Raw genomic sequence first — 22,279 nt, 5'->3', positions numbered from 1 at the left:
TGGTGAAAAAAGAGCCTTTAAATTTGTAGCATCTAAATTACCTATTTATTTAGAAGATATCTCAAGTAGGAGTTTAAACATGAAAGCTGAATATAGTGTAAGATATTTGTGGGACAGAACAGTGAGCAGATTAGTCTAATTGTGTAAGACTAGTTGCTGTTTAGGGTCATATTTTGGTGCTCCTTGAAGGCCACGCAAAGAAGTCTGTACTTGATACAATAGAAAACAGGGATTTCCTTATAGGAAATACTTTTATTTAGGGGAAAGTAAGTGATCTTAGAAACTTAATATTAAATGGACCTGTTGTGGTTAAGTAGTTTCAGTTCAGTAATCTTTTTCAATATGTGAGATCGCTACTGCATTTCAGGCTTTCTTCATTTACTTGCCCCTGAATTTTATTGTTAGGTTTTTAGAAAACATCATTCTTTTAATAAAAATCATAAACACTTAATTTATAAACTGTAAGGAACATATTCTTCAGATTCTAATTTTGAACAGTAATGATTGATTCCCTCCTTGATAATATTATTATTTTTTCTCTACATCCTGTCTTTAAGGTCCCAGTTTTTGTAAGTTGTATTTTTACATTGTTAAGATTTTTAATACGTATTCTTTCTATAACCATAAATTCATTTTTTACTACATCTTCTCCTCTATTTGTTTTGATCCATTCCTTGATTGGCTAGATTTATTGTCAAATAAATAGTTTATTTAAGAAGAGTCTTTGGGTTCTAGAATCCTAGATAATCTATCATGTTTGGAAAAGACTGCTTGTTGCCTTGTACATGTATGTCATATAGGGTGGGTATAAAATTGTCAGGTCATATTTTCCTTTCTTCAGAACTTTGTACATATTGCATTAGTATTTTTATGACACTGAATGTTGATCTGGGAATTCTGAGACAAGCCTGTCCTACCTTGCAACCACTCTGCCATATGTGACTTGATTTTCCTGCTTGGATATTAGAAAAAGACTTTATCCTCCAGTTTGGGAACTTAACTAGCATATATTTTGGGTGTTGCTTGTTCTTCATCAGTTCTTTCTGGAACATACTGTGTCCTTTTGCTTTGCAGATTCAGTTCTTTATGTCAAAACTTTTCTTAAATTGTCATTTAAAATATTTTTTTCTTTTTCTTTTTTGAATTCTCTTAGAGGTACCAGTCATCTTTGGAACTTTGAAATGGGATTAACACTTGATGTTATTTGCTCCATAACAAATTACCCCAAAATTTAGTGGCTATAAACAGCACACATTTATTACCTTACCATTTCAGTGGGTCAGGAATCCAATATGACGAAGCTGAGTCCACTTCTTTAGTCTCTCACAAGACTTCAGTTAAGGCAGTAGTCAGCAAACTGCAGCTCTGTTGACTAATGAGTTTGCCGATCACTGTGTAAGGCATTACCCTTACCCAGAAGTTTTGACTTCAGGTTAAAGACATTAGTACATTATTAAAGTGTTTTTTAAGTATTTTTCCCTAAGGCAGTGGTCGGCAAACTCATTAGTCAACAGAGCGGCAAACCGTGGCTCTCGAGCCACAGTTTGCCGACCACTGAGTTAAGGTGTTGGCTCAGGGTCTGCAGTCTTATCTGAACTCTCGACTGGGGAAGGATCTGCTTCCAAGATCACTCAGTGCTTGTTGGCAGCATTCAGTTTCCCAGAGGATGTGGTACTGACAGTCTCAGTTCCTTGCTGACTGTTAGCCAGAGGCCACCCTCCATTTCTTACCAGATGAGTCTCTCCCACATGTGGCAGTTTTCTTCATCAAAGCATGAAAAATGGGAAGGCAATAGAGAGCATCTGCTAACCAGACGTAAGTTACGGTCTTTTGTAACCTAATCATGGCAGTGAGATGCCATCCACATTTTCATATTCTTGAACTAGAAGGAAATATCTATGTTTAGCTTACACTCAAAGGGAATGGTTTACCCAAGCGTGTGGATACCAGGAGGCTGGGATCATTTGAGGCCATCCTAGAAGCTGCCTACCATAATAGTTGCCTTGTTTGCATTAACCCTTTTTTTTTTTAATTTTCTCTATATTTACTATGATTATCGTTAAGTCATTCTTGTAAAGTCTCTCATATAGCTGTGTCTATTCTATTTCTTATATATTTCCAATGTATTTACTTAGCACTGAATGGATTTGTTTTGGTCTTCACCTTGCATTTTTTTCTTCTTCTCACTCAATTTTATCAACTATTTATTGAAGTCGAGCTTTCTTATATTTATGTTTTTATTAAATTCTTATATAATGTGACATTTGAGGTGAATTTTCTTTTCAATTAGAATGTGTTTTCAGAGTTGTCCCGCTATATCTCTGAAAAATTGTGGGTGAATTCTCTTTAACACTCCTGCCATCCCTCTCTGATATGATTGTCCTCCTTGGTGGGCTGTAGTTTGGAGGCTGAAGTGTGTTATTCTATGTATTTTTCTGAAGCCTGGAAGTTGGGGGAGAAGGAGCACACTGGCCAATGCACTGTTTTTGTTAAATGGCCTCTAGGATGTTTCCTCTTTTCCTGTGAGGTTACTTTTGGCTAATCCTCTGTATTGAGTATGGAACCCTAAAAAATGCATACCCTAGTGGCTTTTCTGCCCCTGCTGAGGTATCTATCCTTTGAAGTTGGGTAGAGGCTTTTATTCGAAGGGGTTTTGTTTTGATTTTTCTCTAGAATTCTTATTTGTGCCCTCAATCTGCTTCTCTCAAGAATTAAAAGTGCCATTAGTGGGAATTCTCAGGGTTTTAAACTCATTTTCTTTCCCCAGAGTGTTCCATGGGAAGGAATTGGGACTAGGAGCCTAGCCATGCTGAACCTTACTAGAATCCTTTTTTCTTTCCTATTACTGTTGGAAGTTTATGATATGAAGCTCAATGTTGTAGTTGGCTAGTTTTTTTTCTTGTTAGACTCCTTTTGTTTAGCTTATTGAGTTAAGGTTTATGAGCCTGCAATACCCTTCAGTTTTTACCGAGAATATCTGTTGCCTGAATTGTTTTATTAGCATATAGACTAGTTTCCCTAAACTAGAAATTTATTTTCCTTCTTCTTCCTTAACTTTACCTTAAGTTGTTGCTAGGTAAAGCTTTCTGCAGTGTGCAGTTTAGTTCATGCCTTTCCCCACTGCCTAAATCTAAATTCTTACATTTAATGTGTTCCAGGATTTTACTTAAGGCTACACTGGGTAGATTTCCAAGATATGGTTAATACATAATATGGTATATATTCATTGTGGTTTTTAGACCTCTCAATCTCCTCATCACCTTTCTGTAGGAACTTGCTCATTTGTCTAGATCCATCTATAACATACAAGTGGCCCTCAGAGGAGAACACAGATATGCTGTGATCTTCTTGCCATGTGATTGAGATTAGTTTAGGTGGTCTGTCATGTTTCACATAGTTGGATCACATGATTTCATCTGTCATTCTGTTCTAAAATTTGAAAAAAAAAATTAAAACCTAATAGCAAAAATTTGCATTTATCCCTGAGAAATTTATCCTTTAAATTTTTTTTTGCCTTGGTTGTCCATATTGTTGAGATTGTTTTGAATCTCAATCTTCTTTTATACCTGTATATGCTAATTATGCCTTTAGTGGTTTCCTATAAGTCTCTAATAGAAATAGGAATTTTGTGAGAAGGTAAATGCAGTAGTTTCGTTATTTTTGCATCCTATTAATCTCATCCAGTTCTGTTTTACCCCTCAATGTCTCTGGTGATCTGAGGTATGAAAATGGTGATTCCTATAGGTGCTAAGGCTGGGTGGAGTAGGTGCTATTAGTAGGTGATCCACGAAAGAGTTGCAGACCCCAGTTTACATTGGGCAATAGATAAACCACAAAATTTTAAAATGTAAAATTTTAAATAGAACCCATTTTCCCTTTGTCTTATGTGGCTGTTTGGAAGTGTTTTATTTCAGATTTAATTTGCGAGTACTTACAACGTTTGTTTTTCAAGTTTATCTATTAGCTGCTGTGATACGAAACCGATTCTTTCAAAAACTGTGGATCAGTTGTTTAGTGAAAATGAACTTAATTTGTAACATGTGCAATTTCTCTCAAGTGTGTTTGTTTTTTTTAAGTTTGGGCTCATTTCTTACTGATGGAGGAAGGGCTCATTCCTGATATATGGGAGCAAGTAATTAAGGAGGCAGAAATGGAACTGCAGTGGAGTTAAAAGGCAGCCATCAGATCCATTCTGAGATCTGAATAATATCCAGGATCAAGTGGGTTGGGAACAGATTGTTAGAAATCTTAATTCATTTCTCCCCCCAGCTGTTATGACTTAACGGGGCAGGAATTATGCATATATTCAATTAACTAGAAAGTGACAGATACCTCCCATGAAAAATCAGTGATGAGACTCCTTACTGGCTGTTGATTATTATTGTAACTTTGGAATATTTTATACTAATAACATGAGACCTGGGAAATAAATTCTGTTACACAAAAAATATGATGATGCTCTAGTTTTAAAGTTTGTACATTTGGAGAAAGCTCTTTTTAGCTTAAAGTCAGCAAAGCAGCTGCTGTTTGAATTTACTTTGTAAAACACTGAATTATTCATTTCTATAAACAAAACTTCCTTAGTAATTATTTAGCATTAATTTATTTCTCTTTATTTCAATCAACCCTGTTGACATTCTGTTTTAAAATTAAAAATATTCTTTGTGGAATCTAACAAATAAGACTGTGACAGTCACTTTTTCTACTTTCTTCAGTCATGATAGAAAATTAAAAAACCTTTTAAAAATTTTTATGTTTTAAATATATTTCAATTAATTTTTGTTATTTTAATGAAAGTTAGCAATAAAATATACAATAAAAGTGAAATTCTTATTTGGCAGTGTATTATAAGTAGCTTCTTAAGACCAAGCCCCATGATACTGACCTGTTAGACTTTGCCACAATGCTTTGTGAATGTATATAATTAACAGCTACTAGACTGCATTCTGACCATGTAGAATTATTAGAAATATTTAAAATAATTATTCATTTCATCATTTGTACTCACAGGTTGATTAATAGACTGTGCAGTAGAAGGTAAAGGCAAAGATTGTTGTTTGACACTTCTTGGATTTCTTCCATCCATCTTTGCAAATGTAGGAAGAGTCTTATGTAAGCAGTTGTGCTGCCTTTCTAGTAGCCTGTAGTGAGCTCTTCCTCCTTCAGTCTCTTATTTTAGTCATTTCATGTGACCTCCTTAGGCAGTCAGTCTTTTTTTGCCATGTCCATGTGACACTTGTTGTCATTTTCCCATAATTGCTGTGGTTTTTTTTTATTTAACCCTCACCCAAGGATATATTTTCATTGTTTTGAGAGAGAGAGGGAGAGAAACATCAATGTGAGAGAGACATTGATGGGTTGCCTCTCCTACTCGCCCGGATTGGGATGAAACCCACATTTTAGTGTACAGAATGATGCTTCAGTCAACGCAAGGGCTCCCGTAATTGCTGTTTTATTTTGTATTATTTAATGTTAAGTGTGTCATTGCTTTGCTGCTCCATTGGAGACCTCTGAGAGCAGCAAACTGTTAGCTTACTAAATGTCTGATAATTTAATAGAGGAGAAAAAGAAACCCCTTTATTTTGTCAAGTAGCATCCATTCAAACAAAACATTCTTCTTACCTGATGTGCTTCTTCTTTTTTTAATTTATTTTCTTTATTGATTAAGGTATTACATGTGTCCTTATCTCCCCATTGTCCCCTCCACCCCCACTAAGGGGGAGAGATTAACCAAAGGACTTGTATGCATGCATATAAGCCTAACCAATGGACACAGACAACAGTGGGGTGAGGGCTGATGTGCTTCTTGAGGTAAGAGAGGCAACTGATAAATAGTAATTCAGTGTGGGCTCGAAGGAAATCTAAACTTTTAGTTAAGGATCCATTTTAAAAATATATATTTTATTGATTTTTTTACAGAGAGGAAGGGAGAGGGATAGAGAGTTAGAAACATCAATGAGAGAGAATCATCGATCAGCTGCCTCCTGCACACCTCCTACTGGGGATGTATCTGCAACCAAGGTACATGCCTTTGACTGGAATTGAACCTGGGATCTTTCAGTCCGCAGGCCAACGCTCTATCCACTGAGCCAAACCAGTTAGGGTGAGGATCCATTTGATTCCCTGTTTAAGGTTCCTGAAGGATGTCAACATCCATCATGACTGACTGCCTCACAGGGCCCTGGAAAGTTATGAGGCCTGTGGAATTAGAGTTTGGGGAGTTAGAGATGGGAACATTTCCATTTAATTCCTCTGCTTCTAGGCTAAGATGCTGTTTAGAATTATTATGAGACTTCTGCTTGAGTAGTTGACAAGTTGAGTGATGGACATTTTTGATGGGATAACCACATGTGCATAATTATCTCAGACTTGAAGTGTTCAAGAAAGCCTTTCAAGCTAATGACACCAGAATCAGCCTTCAGCTCAGAGCCATTGTGCAGACATATTTTGGTTTTCCTCTGTGCAGTGTCTTAGTAAACAAAGTTAGCTAAACTATTTAAAATTGTAAGATTTTACATAAAACAGAAATTCCAGCTTTAAAAATATATAAATTCATTTCTGCAAAGCAAACAATGATCTGGAATAAAGTAACAGCTGCACCTTCAAACATGGGGCATGCACACTGGTTCTTAGTCTTTGCTTTCACTGTCATTTATATAATATGCATGTATAAATTTATAATGTACATATTAGAGAAACATATATACAAGGTGGGGCAAAGGTAGGTTTAAAGTTGTATGGAAAATAATACAATAATTAATAAATAATAATACAAGAATAAACCTATTTGCATACTCACTATAACCTACTCTTGCCCCACCCTTTATAATGTATAAGAGAAATACTTTTCCAAAGATATACTTCAGTCATAAGAAAGAAAATAAAACCAAGATTTCTGCATGGTTCAAAGAAAAATAGGATGGAGTCTTTCATGCAAGTAAAGAATATCCTTGTATGTCTCACATGTAAATGGCCCACCTTCCAAGTTGCATAGGTGGCCACAGCCTCAGAGGTTACAAGTCCTTGGACAGTTACATACTTTAGCAAGTTTTCTTTTTCATGCCTTACTTATGGTTTATAACTAACTTCTAGGCAGTTTATCATCAGATATAAATTTTGGAAATCTGTATTTCCAAATTAAGTTGTGTAATTCTTGTTTCCTCATATTCTTTTCTGTAAAGTGGTATATCTAAGACACCAGGAAAGGCACATCTGAGTAATACTATGAATTATTTAGTGCATAGTAGTAACCTACTTTGTGAGGTTTAAAAGTCATATATGATAAATATATATTTCATATATTTTATATATAAGTTATACCTTTATATATAAAGTATTTTACATATAATATATACATAATATATATAGTGCTCACTGTTGGACACACACTAAGTACTCTAAGTTGTATTATTTTCAATTTTAATAGTACATTTAGCTGTGATTTTGCTTTCTTAAATATATTTGAAAATTTTATATAATATTTAAAATTTTTGTTATTTTCACTGAATTATTGAGTTTACTAGCAAGTAAAATAATACTTGCTACTCAACTAATACTACAAATAATTTAGCTTTACTCTTCTCCATCTTTAATTAGAAGGGAATTAAGGAAGGAAATGAGGAAAATCTATTTCATGTTCTCTTTAGTAGTAAGAGTTACAAATATGAAAGCATTTTGTTATTTTAGGATTCACCACGTTTTACCCTGATTAGCAAGGGTGGGTTAGTATGACCTCCTTTTTCTGAAAAAGTCTATAGAAATAATTTGGTTGTTTTAGGTATGTTCCTGCTTTTTGGAGGTGGCAGTGGTGGAAAGAGTATGAGTTAAAAAGAACCGTTCTTTGCCCACCTTATAAATATTTGTGCCTGAAATAATACTCTTCTCTGAGAGTAATCAATCTTTGATAAAACCACATTCCTAACTAGTTGAGCTGATAAATAGTGAGGTTTGTTTTAAAGAAGTCAAGTTTATTTTATGTCAATATTCTATTTGCCCTGTATAAGATATATTTAATTACTTTATTCCATCTCTGTGTTCAAATTAATCAGATTCTGCTACATATTGGTGCTCAAATTAGAATAATTCTTTAATCAACTGTGTTATCCATGCCATGGTAGACTAGAATGGGAAAGCTACTCTTGGCATATTGAAGATGTGTGCATTTTATTTTCTATTGTAATTTAAAAGTAAAATCAGAAATATTGATTTCTACTTGACTGGAGAGATGATTTAGTTTGAATATCAGTCTGATCTTAATCAAGTGAGAATTAATTGAGTTGGAGGTATTAGATATTCAGTGATGTTAACTGAACCATGATCAATCTAGAGAGAGGCTTTCTTTTGTACTATGTTGGAATTATCAAATAGCTCATGCACTGCAATGTAAAATAATCTTTTCATGTTCATCCTTCTACCTTCTTTGTCTCATTATTTGCACCACTAAATTCATTCTATACATAGACTAATCTCTAAAGTAGCAAGCTAATAAATCATAATTTAATACAAAATTAAAAGCATAATAATGTTGTTGTTGTCAGAATTTTACAATGATATATTTTCTGGTGCTTAATTTTAAAACCAAGTGATTAAAACTTCTGTTTTCCAAGTGTACCTGGTACTTGAAAAAAAGTTAGTTTTATTTTTTTAATGTTCAACATTGTAAGAATAAAGTGAGCAATACAGAACTATTTTAGTGTTTATTTCCAGAAATAAAAATAGAGTCTGTAGCATTATATTGGTCTGAAATGTGGCATGGGCTTTTCATTTATTTTAAGAGTGTGATAGCAATATCATAAGTGTTGTGAAAATATAAATGGTGAGATGACACCTCCATAGGACTTGCTTCTAAGTAGTAAAATTGTAAAGTCTTTAAATAAACTGCAGCCAGAACTGAAAGGATCGATTTGCCTTGTTAACTAGGGATACTACACTTATTAAATGTCTAATTAAATTTAGCGTAACATGCCTTTTATTCTCTTTTTTGCTCTTAAAAGCTGAGAATTTGGACTTATTAGCAAGGTAGTCCATGTTATCATTGTCAGATTTCTTTCGTTTTGGCAGTTGGTGTGACCATGTTAAATGAAAAGAAAGCCAATAGTGTGACTTTTATGGTATCATTTCATCTTGGAAGAGTGTTTTTCACTTGGCCTGGGTATATAGAGAGAGTAGGATCTCTGTAATTGTATATTCTGTGAAAAGAAATGTCCAGATTTGTATTTTATAGCAATCAGCATTTAATGAAATTAAGCCATATATGCAGAAATACCCCTAGAGTGTGATGAGGAGGGTGGGGTGTTCTTAGTGAGATGTAGAGGGATTTCCTTCTCTCTCTCTCTCTCTCTCTCTCTCTCTCTCTCTCTCTCTCTCTCTCTCTCTCTCTCTCTCAATCACTCCCTCCCTCCCTTCCTCTCTCCCTCTCTGTCCCCCTTTCGCCCTGTATCTCCCTGCCTCCGTTTTGTTGCTTATCAGCAATTTAGGGGAAATAATTTGTTTAGGGAAAAAATGGAAGGAGATGACTTCTTTTTTAAATTATGCGGGCATCCTGGTATAGGTAACAACAGAGTTGGTAGGAACCAGACCCAGGATGCCAGCCAGCTTCCGGCTGCTGTTCTCCCAGCAGTGTAACACTTACCTAGGTACAAGGCAACCTAGGCAGCTGCCTACGGCTGGGGCGGAGATGACTTCTTTATTTATAAAGCCAAAGCTCCTCTCATCTGGACTCCACTCCCCCAAACCTCCTCCACCAAAGTTACTACTTTTAAAAAATATCCATTTTGTAAGTTTAACACACATACCAAAACACAGTACAAATGTGCTTCTTCAATTCTTGTTCTCTTCAATTCTTTTCCTCCACCGAGACAACCAGTTTCTTACATCTTCCACAGCCATTTTCTGCTTACACAAACATCAATCTATCTTTCTAGATACATGCATACACACATAAACATACTTACATGTGTATATTCTAAACTGAAATTACAACATATTATTAATAGACTCTTTTGCATTTTGCTTTTCCTGTTTAAATCTTTGGAAATCGTCCTTATCTGTATACTTTTTTTAGTGGCTGTGTAGTATTCTGTGGCATACTGTTTGTACTTTGGTTGTGGGGTGATTGTGTTAGATTAAAAAAAAGAGAGCTGGTAAGTGGGTTTTAATGGTGTCAAAGGCTATTTTTTACTTATGTAAAAATATTGTTTTGCTTCAGCTAAGAGAAGACAGGATAGGGAATGGCTGGTAACATGTTATTCTATTAATGATTCCCTACAAGTGATTTGTATTATATATATATGCATATTTATATATTTTGTTTCGGAAAGACGTAGCCATTGTTATTATTTTTAAATATATTTTTATATATTTAAGAGATGAAGGGAGAGGGAGAGAGAGAGAGAGATTGAAACATCAATGATGAGAATCATTGACCGGCTGCCTCCTTCACGCCCCCAACTGGGGATGGAGCCCCCAACCCGGGCATGTGCCCTTGGCCAGAATCAAACCTGGGACCATTTAGGTTGACGTTCTATCCACTGAGCAAAACCAGCTAGGGCACCATTGTTATTTTTATATTTGGCTTGCTGCCTACTGTGTTTGGATTTCAAGAACTTATCAAACCTTTATGAATGCTGTTTTTTAGGGGAGTTACCAAGCTACTTCAAATTTTGTATGGAGCAAAGCAAGGTGCTAAATATATAAATTGGCAAACCAGCAGATTATGGGGAGGGTAACCCAGATTTTATCAGTACTCTGGAAACCACATTTAGTGAAGGAAGGGAACAGTGTTCACACTGGCTCTGAACCAGGAGAAGGAAAAAGGTAGGAATGTTATTTCCTACTAGTGGGCTGGTATACGAATTCATGCACATTGAAAGGAAATTAATTAGAAGAAATATTTTAATATCAATATTTGCCCTTTCTCTATAATAGAAGTGTCAACCAAATTCACGATTGACAATGACAGATCGAAACACACGTGTAATTGGCGCCAGTGAGAGCTTTATATGTATCGCACCTGCACTAGTAAACTTAGCCTATATATATATAGATATATATATATATATCTATACACATACACACACACACACACACACACACACACACACTGAGTGGCCAGATTATGATGATCTCTGAGCGCATAATAATCTGGCCACTCAGTGTGTGTGTGTGTGTGTATGTGTGTGTGTGTGTGTGTGTGTGTATTAGAGGCCCACTGCATGAATTCATGCATGGGTGGGGTCTGGCCAGCTTGACCAGGGGCAGGGGACATGGGCGGTTGGCCGGCCTGCCTGCTTGTCGAACTCCTGGTTGAGGGGACAATTTGCATATTAGCCTTTTATTATATAGGATATACACCAAGTGGCCAGATTATTATGAATTCAGAGATCATAATAATCTGGCCACTCAGTGTAGAATAAACTTACTTAATTGGACCTGCTTTCTGATTTAGCTAAACTTTTTCCAGCCCAGTGAAGCACCCCAACTTTTTTTTCAGATAATTGTCAGCAATGCAGCAGTGAATATCAGTACGAAGCAGATTATTATTGTAGATCATGCAGGGAGAATGAAGGGTAAAATATTTAACTGCAGCAGTGTTTGACTATATTCTGCGCAGTGAGAAAACATGAAGTCATTTTCAAGGTCCACCATTTCTTCTTTTCAGTCAGGTCAAGTTTCTAAGCTTTCTAAATCTCCGTTTTTTGGCTAATGAAAAGAAAATAGGATTCCACCGAGTCTCCTATCTACCTACTCCAGGACTTCTGTGAGGATCAAATGAGATGAGGCACAGGAAAACGCTTCACAGACATTTGGTTAAAGTGTAAAATGTTCCCACCTGGCTATAAAGCAAGTCATGTTCCTGGGCTGAAGATTGCAAGGAGGCTAGTCGCTAGGGAGAGGAAGCTGGGCGCTACTACGTGACGTCATTACCCAGACGGACACTTAGCATATTATCCTTTTATATATATAGACTGTATAAATGGAAGTACAGTAGAGTCAGAACTGTTTACAAAATCTTTCACAAGAACTTCATGACATTGTTCATGCTGTCAGTTATACAGAGTAATGTGCTTGGTGGCCTTGTGGCCTTGGAAGACAAACTACTGTCTTCATGGTCTCTCTCTGCCTTGCCTCAGGCCTTCATTACTGCACTTGGGGTTGGTGTGCTCAGAACCAAGGGTGACCTCCTGTTGTCTGCAGGCACTTTTTACTTCACAGCTTCCAGAAGGGAGGATGATTACTGAGATCAGCACAGCACTTAGGCATGGTCTACAGGGACCTGGCATTAGACTGCTCACAACAGAAGTCTTTACTTAAAAGATAGCTTTTCCTGGGAAAAATTAGTTTTAGACTTAAATTTATATTACAGATTTAACACTCCAGACACCTTTGTCTGAAAGAAAATCTTACTAAAAGTTGCCACCTACATAATCCCTCCCCAAATTGTATCATTTTCAGCTCCACATTTTTAAAACCTCTTCTGATTTAATAACTGGTCAAAAGATCTTACCATGTTTAAAGTATATCTGTTTTTGTTCTTATCCAGTTCTGTAAAAGCAAATGGTTTTATGCTTAAGATTTCCAGTTGTAAAGTTAATGATACATTATGAACTTAAGGCGATTTTATAATCTGTCTTACTACATGTAATTAATAAGCAAGACCTCCATAAATCTTTTTCATTTAGATAAAATTGAAGTTCTAGATTTTAAGGTGAAACCATTAAGATGATGGTATAGTTACAGAAATATTACACATAGCTTGTATGTTAAAATTCTAAATTATATATTTTTTTATAATACAGCTGGAAAAATAGGTACTTTATAACTATTTTACTCATTAATGAAATAAAAGTACTAATGAAATAGAAAGTTACAAGTAATGCTGTGTCTAAAGGGGTTCTGTAATAATTTATAAGCTTAGGATTTCTAAAAAATTGTAGGTTAGTGGAGATATAAATGGAGTGGTTTCTAGTCATAGACGAGACATTGGGGATTATTTCTTTTACTTTGGTATGTTTTCAAAGTGTCATCTCTCATTGAATGCTTTAGCTGTAACTGGATGACTCAATTATTTTGCAAATAATGTTTGGGGTTTATTGAAATATTAAAATATAATAAAAGTTCCATAAAGTAAATGAATTAAAAACAATTCTAAATGACTTATTTCTCTTACTGCTTTTATACAGAGGTTCCCCCAAAGTTTTTTTCCTACAGAAACTGGAAATTATATAGGCTATTTGTACATAATTACGGTGTGATTATTTTGCCCATTACCTTAGACTAAAGTTAGGAGAAGACTTTCTTTCTGTTTTTTATGAATATACTTGACCTAAATTTTATTATACCTAAAACATATTTTTACCAATAGTTTCTTATATGGCATTGTGTTTTGTTTTGTTTTCAGAGAAATGAGGGTTTACAAAAGAAAGATACTCTCTCATGTTCTTGATTTTTTTTAAGGAAGAAATTCTTGAATTCTATATTTAATGACTTTTCTTTAAAGTTTAGAATAACTTTTAATAATCTCTCTACCCTCACTATTTATTGATATTCATTTGCATTACCTTAAGGTTTACTTAAGTGAATGAAATTTTATTTTTACTAGTAGAGTGTTTAATGGTAATTAAATTATATAGAGGTGTTAGAGCTCTTTAACATTTAACATAATATTGAAAGAAGCAATTTTAATTGGATTTGTTTCAGAATACCATTTTAGAAATCAGTTGGCAGTATTAGCAACATCATTATTATATGAATGTATGCTAATGTGGTATGAAAGAAAGACCCTCATTAAAATCTTGTTGCTAAACAAGTGACAAAAACCCTACAAACAGCTTGAGGCTTTAGGCCAGTCACAGTTATTCCTGAAGAGATTTGGACAAGTGTGAAAATACATAGAAATGTGCCTTTATTGTGATCAGAACACATAAATGCTATCTCGCATTAATTCCCTACTAAGGGCATTTCTATTTATATTAGGGAAAGAAGTCTTAAAATAATAAATGCCTAAGCATTCTGTTGTGAATTTCTCAGTGTAAAAATATTGTGTTTGCTAAATTCAGAAAGTGGACTTTTGATAATAGCCATTGTGTTTGTGTTTTCCAGAAAAGGACTAGGATTGGTCAACTATAAAATTTCATTAGGCAGAGTCTTTCTTATAGACATTAACTGAGTGAACTGGTCCGGAGTATGTCTCTGAGGTTCCAGGAAGGGGAGGTGGTGCAGGGAGATCAGCCCATGGTTCATCACCACTGTCACCATGGCAGTTTTCTTCAAGAAGCCCTTGGCAAGATTTAGTCACTTCTGGGTTAACTTGATGCACATATTCCCTTTGAGTATTGCTCATGTCTTAATTTTTATTTGGGATAATTCTTGCTTCTAGGAAGGTAGATTTTATTATACTATAGGTAGAAAAATTAACTTGTGTAGGCATGCTAATGACATTCCAGAGTGAAAGTTTCTGATAGCCATGGTTTCTACTGATAATGAGCTGATTACAAATTTGCTTTGCATTTTTGAGTTGTAGGAAGTCCTTAGTCAAAGCACACAAAAAAATGATCCCTCGGTCTGATTTGGCCTGGTATCTAGCTCATTTGCACAGAGAGGATAGAGAACATTTCGTAGTTGGAATAAAAAAGGTAGCTGAGTAGGTTCAGGAATCAGAGAGCAGTTGTTGGGACTGCTGAGACTAGTGAACAAAGAACTAAAAGAAGCTAATCCTGTATTTGAAGTGGAGTATTACATGTCACCCATAATTTAACGTGATTAGATGCACTAAATTTTTGCATTAAAGTCATTACCTGTATCTATTGCCTTTGTTCCTATTCTACCACATATCCTTCAAAGTATTCTGTGATGCTGCAGGTACATACTGATATCTCTGTTGTAAGGCTCTTGTCCCAGCAAAGTCCCTCTAATGAGTTTTTATGCATTTAACAAATCTCAATCATTTCCAGTTTGCTTGTGGTTTAAAAAATATTTTTGTGACATATTATGTGTTTTCATGGAGTCTCCTGAAATTACCTGCTTGCTTTAAAATAATTATAAATTATATTCCTTAGTAACTAAATGGGTAATACACAGCTCAAGAAAAGAAGGAAATCTTGATAACTGTGTATTATGAGTTATAAAAGATAGTCAGAAAAAGTTAATTTTACCTAGTTAATTCTTTGGGAGGATGATATAATTTAAGGTTTCTCTCCCTCTCTCCCCTTTGCTCTCTAAAAATCAATAAACCACATCCTTGGGTGAGGATTAAAAAAACAAGAAAGGGCGTGCCTTTATGCCATCAAGAGAAGACATGCAGAGGCTGGACACCAGATGCCCATGTCTAGAAACAGCTCCTCTTTTATTTATTTAACATATTTATTTTTAAATATATTTTTATTGATTTCAGAGAGAAAAGGAAAGGGAGAGAGAGATGTAGAAACATCAATAATGAGCGAGAATTGTTGATCAGCTGCCTCCTGCACCTCCCACACTGAGGATCTAGCCCTCACTGGGAATTGAACCATGACCATTCATAGGTTGAAGCTCAACCACTGAGCCATGACGGCTGGGTGGAAATAGCTCCTCTTTTGTTCTTCTTACTCATTTCTTCTAGAAAAAGCTTTTTCTCTGTTAGAAATCATATTTCTCTACATCCCATCTGTCTCCTCACTCTATCTTAGAGGTTGTCCTCTCTCCCTCCTTTCAAATCTCTTTATTTCCACAAAGTAAGTGACACTTATTTCATTCTGCCTTTCATTCTTGTACATGTCTTTGGCAGAGCATGTGCTGTGTGCCAAACACAGACTAGGTAATAGATGTTAAATTATATCTGTCAGAAATTGTGTGGATATAATTACAAATTATTTTTTTTCTTTCCAAATGTTTTATTTCAGATTTTACCAAATGTTGCAAGGAATCTGGAATCCTTATGGTAGTAAAATGCCGGAAAGAAAATTCTGCATTAAAAGAATGTCTAACCGCTTAGTAAGTAGTTATCTCAGTGTTTGTGCCTCTGTGTGTATGTGTATGGAATATACGTAGTAGGTAAGAGTGTATTATTTAACTCATTCAATGTAATATATTCTGTACCCCCCCCAATCCATCATATTTTTAGCTAGTCTAAAATTTCAATTTGTTAAACATTATTCTGAAAATAAAGCAACATATTTATAAAGTGTCTAAGTTATGTGGGTCAGCATTGTATCTGATTAAATATATAAGGTCAGTAAACAAAAGCATGTTTTTCTTTTTTTTTATTGTTTTAAGTATTATATATCTCCTTTTTTCCCCGATTAACCCCCTCCCCCCTGCCACTCCCACCCCCGAGGGCAAGCCCCCACTGTCCCAGTGTCTGTGTCCATTGGTCATGCTAATATGCATGCATACAAGACCTTTGGTTGATCTCTAGCCCCCCCTTCCCTGCCTTCTCCCCAAGGTTGGACGGTCTGCTCAGTGCCGCCTTATCTCTGGATCCATTTTTATTCATCCATTTATGTTGATCATTCTATCCCACATATGAGTGAGACCATGTGATACATATCTTTCTCAGACTGGCTTATTTCGCTTAGCATAATGCTCTCCAGTTTCATCCATGCTGTGGCAAATGGTAAAAGTTCCTTCTTTTTTATAGCAGCGTAGTATTCCATTGTGAAAAGCATGTTTTTCATGTGATTTAACCAATTTCTTTTCACGAAGAGGTTGATCTATAGGATATATTATAGATGGGTTTATAGTTAAGAAATAGTATTTTTCATCTTTGAGTAAGAAAGTGCTCTGCCTTAGTTACTATTGACATTCCCTACAATGGATGTAACCACTCTGCTCTCTCATCTTTTCGTAGTGACATCTTGAAGCATTGTTTGTGCTCTTGTTTCTGCCTGTCTCATCTTCATGAATTCAATAAACTGTCATCGGACTTCTGTCCTCACTCTATTGAAGCTGCTCTTCCTAAAGGTTCTAGTGGGTTCATGGTAGCCAAATTGAATCTGTTTTCAGTCCTTTCTTTTACTTGACCTCTCTGAAAATCTCATAAAATGCTCTTCTATCTGGCTTCCTGTTTCCTAACGTCTCTAGCTATTTCTTTGCCTCCCCCCCCCCCTTAACCTATTCCTTAAATTTGCTTCCCTATTTCTCTCCTCATTCTTAAATCTGAGAAAGCTGTTTGCACTCATAGATTCAGTTACTTCCTATTGACTGTGACATTTCTATGCTTCTTTCTTCAGGCACAAAACTGAACTCAGCTGCTTTTACTCTGCATTATGTGTCTTTGTGAATTATACTAGTACAGTTGTCTAGTATCTTTCTTGTCTCCTAACTCTAATCGGTTATTTCCTATTGATTCATTTCCCAAATCTTCCCCCAGATCCATTTCATCCTTTTCATCACTGCTGCTTCTCCTTTGGCCTAGGCCCTCATCATTTCTTGTCTGGGTCATTATAATAGTTTATTGGATATCCTGCTTCTAACTTTGCTACCCCCTTTTAGCCTATGTGCTGCATGCTGTCAGATTCATCTAAGACACAAAGCTGACCTTACAGTTGCTCTCCTAATAGTGTCCCATCGTCTTCAGGATAGATTTTTAACTTCTTACTATGGCATAAGTGGACCATCATGATTTGCTTCTTGCCCTTTCTAGCTACATCTCCGGCCCTTTCTCCTATGTGCATAATCTGCCATAGTGGTTCCAAGTTACCTACAGTTCTTTTTATTTTTTATTTTTTTGTATTTCAGAGAGGAAGGGAGAGGGAGAGAGAGAAACATCAATGATGAGAGAGAATCATTGATCCGCTGCCTCCCGCATACCCCCTAGTGAGGATCGAGCCCGCAACCTGGACATGTGCCCTGACTGGGAATCGAACCTGGGACCCTTCAATCCGCAGGCCGACGCTCTACCCACTGAGCCAAACCAACTAGGGCTACCTACAGTTCTTTATGCATCCTAGTTTTTCCTCATCTCTGTGCCTTTGCACATGTGCCTTCTATAGGGATTTCTGGTGGGCCTTCAAACTGCAGCTTAAGCATTTCCCTTTGACATCTCCCCCTTCCCCATTTCTTCCCCATCTTTCCATGGTGCACTGGGCCATACCTCTACCACAGCACTTTGTGTACTTAATTATAATTCACTCTTTACCTATCTGTTCTGTAACACCATGGGCTCCTTGAGGTTAAGCAGTGTGCTTCTCATTATATCCTGGGATAGTGTCGTTACCATTAGGTCTTTTTATTTTTCTGGTCTTTAATTAGTTTGGTGGAGTAATGTTTACAGTGAATTTATGACCATTACTAAAAATCTTCTTTTGAAAAATTTTTTTTAAAATTTCAGTTGCAATTGACATTCAATATTATTTTAGTTTCAGCTGTTAAAATCTACTTCTAATGTTCGTGCCTGATGAACTGGATATCTGAATGTTATTCAAGGAAGCCTATACTAAATACTTGCAGAGTGATTCACTTTAAAAGATAATCATTTCTTTCTTATAGCTATACTGATCCTGCCTTTTATGAAGAATGTAAAATGGAATACCTGAAGGAAAGGGAAGAATTCAGAAAAACTGGAATTCCTACCAAGAAAAGGCTACAGAAGCTTCCAACAAGCATGTAGGCAAATACTCAAATGATACTAACTCTATTCATGGAAATCACAATTACCTAAAATAATGGACTCAAGGAAGTGTGTCTGCTTATCCTAAATTATGGAAATATTAATTTTATCTGAAATAAAGTTTTTTTTTTAAATATAAAGTTAGGTTTATTAAATGAGATTGAATAGTGAAATGGGATATAGTTTGCCTGGTCATTATGGATTTTTCAAAAAAATTTTCTACAACTGTAGTTCTAATTTTTAGGGTTCCATATAGATCTTATCTTACTCTCTATCAGTGTAGAGTGAAGGCCAATCATGGGGCCTGACGTAACTAAAGGAAAACAGGAATGGACAACCGTCAAAGGTGTTAGTAACTAGGAAGTTCAGCAGAGTGATTATGAAACAGGATCCTTCCTTGTTCTCCACTTACTAGCTATACAACTGGAAATAAGTCTCATACAGTTACTGTGAGGATTGGGTAGTGTAAGTAAGTACATAGAGCCTTGGACATGGTAAATGCTCTTTAATGGCTAGTTATTGTTATGATTACTAAAGGCTTATTTGGAAATATAGATGGTAGATAAGTATGTAAAAATTAATTTTTAACATCTTTGATGGAAATTTTTCTAAATGTATCACTGTACTCCTTGACCTGTTAATCTGGCTACTGAAAATACTTTAATCTTTTTAAAAAGGTCTTTATAAACCTAAATGACCATTTTATAACATAGTAATGGTTTCAGGTGTTAATGTAAAATTTTTCTGTCCCAATGCAATAATATGGACTCAGGTTGAGCTTTTATATTAAAAGTTGCCCTCCCCCCTCCCCCCATGAACTATTAACTTTACTACAGCTATTGCAACCACTTTCCAGGTAAGTACATTTTATATATATTTACAGTTCTCATTAAAATCCCAAATAGAAATGACTACCTACAAGGACAAGATTTAACTTTGTCCCCAACCCCACTGAAATAGATCTGACATTTTTAAAGAACTTAAAGCAAATAGCAAAGAGGACTCTAAAGAACCAATAGTTCAAGTTCCACACTTTTCTTGAGTCACTCAAAGAACTATTTTACTCTTATTTAAAACCACATTTTCCCAGGCCACAGATCAAAAGGAGGGAGATTACTAGAGCAGAAAAAAGCAAAACAAATATAGAAACCTAGAAGTCACATAGCATAGGGTTGGCCTTTGTATTGGTACATTTCCTAAAGCACAGGACTAGCTTTTGTTTTTAATTAGAAAAAGAAAAGGCAGAACATTTACTTTAAAAAGCTAGTGAAATATAGAATTTGTGGCTATTTTATAATTTTGATTAGAATCAGAGGGGCCAACTTCAATTTTATATGGAAAATACACTTATAGGTGCTACTTTCCCCCTACGTGCTAGATATAGAAATTCATCCTTCTTTATTATGTCAAAAACTAAACTATTCATCATAGCTTTTAGACTATCCATGCTTATGCACACTCAAGTCTACATCTACAACTAGACATCTGCCTCAGTTCTTGTCTTGCTTGCTCATTCGTGCCTCTTGGTGTTATTTTGTTGTGACAATCCAGATTTTCCGTCCTATAAGATCTACCTTCCCGAAGTAGGCTGTCTGGATATGATCATTCCTTTGTTTTCACATGATTCAGTCCTTCAGTTCTTTCTAAGATCTGAATTTCCCCCTATTTTGGTTTTCTAATGTTTCACATAGGTGTCCCTGCTCTGCTTATGAATTAGGTTCCATTTTGACAGAACCTCAGTTTTCTTTTAGAGAAGTTGTAAATTTTGTTTTAGCTAATAGGGGATCAAGAGGAAGGGATGAGTGGCTATTGTTAGCTGTGTTCTCTTCATTGGTATGGATATACAGAATTGGGATATTGTTATAAAAATCTGAAGATTAAGAAATTTTCAGGGGAAGAAGCCCTTTGGAGCAAGTTTATAAGCTAAGATGGGCCATTCTCTCATTTCTTTTTGAATCTTACCTAAAACAGAGATGATAAAGTATACATTTAAAAATTTAAGTATACATTAACAAAACTTAAGGCTGGGTACAAATAATTTTTGGTTAATCTTTCTTAAGTAATCTTACACAACATTTATTTAGCACTTTAAACTGCCAAGAACATCAACCACTGACTTTCTGTTTTGATAGCTACCCTTTTGTTTAGATGGAAAAGCATTTTCTCCACTCAAAAGAAGTTAGTTTAACAAGACAAATGTCTGTTATATGAATTAAGATTAACAATAAACATTTAGTACCAGACCTTGGAATATATAACTGACAAATTTCACCTCCACTTCAAATAAAAATAATTTCTTTGCATTGTTCAAAACATTAATCAAGCCATTATCTCATACGACTTATTTTCTTTACATAGTAAAATTTTGAATCTTGGTTTTAAAAAAGGCAAACCAGTCAGCTACATTAGAGATTAGATGTAATATACAGCCTATGCAGCAACATGAGAAATAGTTTCTGCTGCTTTCATATTACATAGGTAGTTGCTTCCTTCAGCTAAAGCCTGGAGTCTTGTATTTGTTTTATGCATATTGTGTTTTGTTCTGTTACTTGGCAGGAGATTCTGCTCCCTTGAGTCAGCTGTGTTCATTGGTCAGAATAAATTCCAGCATCTGACACCAATTCCATTAATCACAGACAAGCCTGAATAAGTGAGTAAGATAATAGAAAGACAAAAATATATGGTGAACAGTGAACATTGTTTATGTATGTATGCTATTCAGATAATATAGACGAGATCTGAGATATTCTTTTGAGTTTAAGGTGGATGTTTGAAACTGTCTATTAAAAAGGTTTCCCACATGAAACACTTTATCTCAGGCAAAGGATGTATGAAATCAAGTAATACATTTTATTACTAATATTCTTAATACTGCAGCCCTGAAAGAATTTAAATAAGTTTCCATGTGAAGCAATCCTTGTTATTTCCTTGTTTATAAATGATAGGCCACTTAGAATAATAAAGTTTGAGGACATTTTATATACTGTATCGATATGGCACAGAATTTGGTTTCTATAATTAAAATCCTTAAATCAATTAATTAGAAATCACTCAATAAGTAACACATTACATTTCAAACCAAAATCTAATAATTTATAATCTGCTCTACATAACAAGTGAGTGTACTGTAGACCCTTTGAAGAAAATTAATTTATACAGTTATACCTTTAGATTTTCATTATGGACCCTGAAGGGACAGATTAGACTGAAACCTTTCTGATGCTCTACTTCTAACTGGTTGATGTATAGGATTATAATAGTTACTCACACACCACATAAGCTTTCAACTATTTCATCACTTTTTAATTAGGACTTGAGATGTACTGGAATAAAGTTGGCTTCTATGGTCAGGTTACTTCAAGTCTTAAAATTCAAATTGCAATTCTAAACTTTATCAAAAACATTGTGATTAAAATTATCTTAAACTTTGAAACACAATAGCATATAGAGATGGAAAAACCTACATACTATTATTCCACTATTTATATTTTTCATATATTTATCAACAGGAAACAACTATTCACATTGCCATTTGCTCCTTTATGTAACTTAAAGCAACTTATATTAATGGCCTCCTCTATTTTTAATGAACAGCTATTTAGACATTTCACATGCTTTGTAAAACCATATCTAAAAACTTTCAATTCCATTCTTTATGTGAGGCCGAAATGTACAAACATTATCAAAGACAGA

The 22,279-nt window shown here is 35.1% G+C and overlaps 1 protein-coding gene across 8 annotated transcripts in view; it reads left to right on the top strand.

Annotated features, from left to right (window-relative positions):
* The window catches only part of CMC1 (C-X9-C motif containing 1), a 76,167-nt gene that overhangs the window by 33,036 nt on the left and 20,852 nt on the right, over positions 1 to 22,279 (top strand). For 3 of the 8 annotated variants that reach the window (XM_054708143.1, XM_054708142.1, XM_054708144.1), the window contains exons 3-5: positions 15,879 to 15,969; positions 18,466 to 18,582; positions 21,143 to 21,236. In XM_054708143.1, coding sequence (XP_054564118.1) covers positions 15,879 to 15,969; positions 18,466 to 18,582; positions 21,143 to 21,236 — 302 coding nt within the window. Of the gene's footprint in view, positions 1 to 15,878; positions 15,970 to 18,465; positions 18,721 to 21,142; positions 21,868 to 22,279 lie in introns of those variants that run through there. The other 5 variants (XM_054708145.1, XM_054708146.1, XM_028130252.2 and 2 more) reach the window with 4 other exon arrangements.

Source organism: Eptesicus fuscus, chromosome 18 (assembly GCF_027574615.1).
Source record: "Eptesicus fuscus isolate TK198812 chromosome 18, DD_ASM_mEF_20220401, whole genome shotgun sequence".
Taxonomy (NCBI): Eukaryota; Metazoa; Chordata; class Mammalia; order Chiroptera; family Vespertilionidae; genus Eptesicus; species Eptesicus fuscus.
Note: the sequence above shows the minus strand (reverse complement) of the source record. Positions and strands in the feature narration are given on the sequence as shown.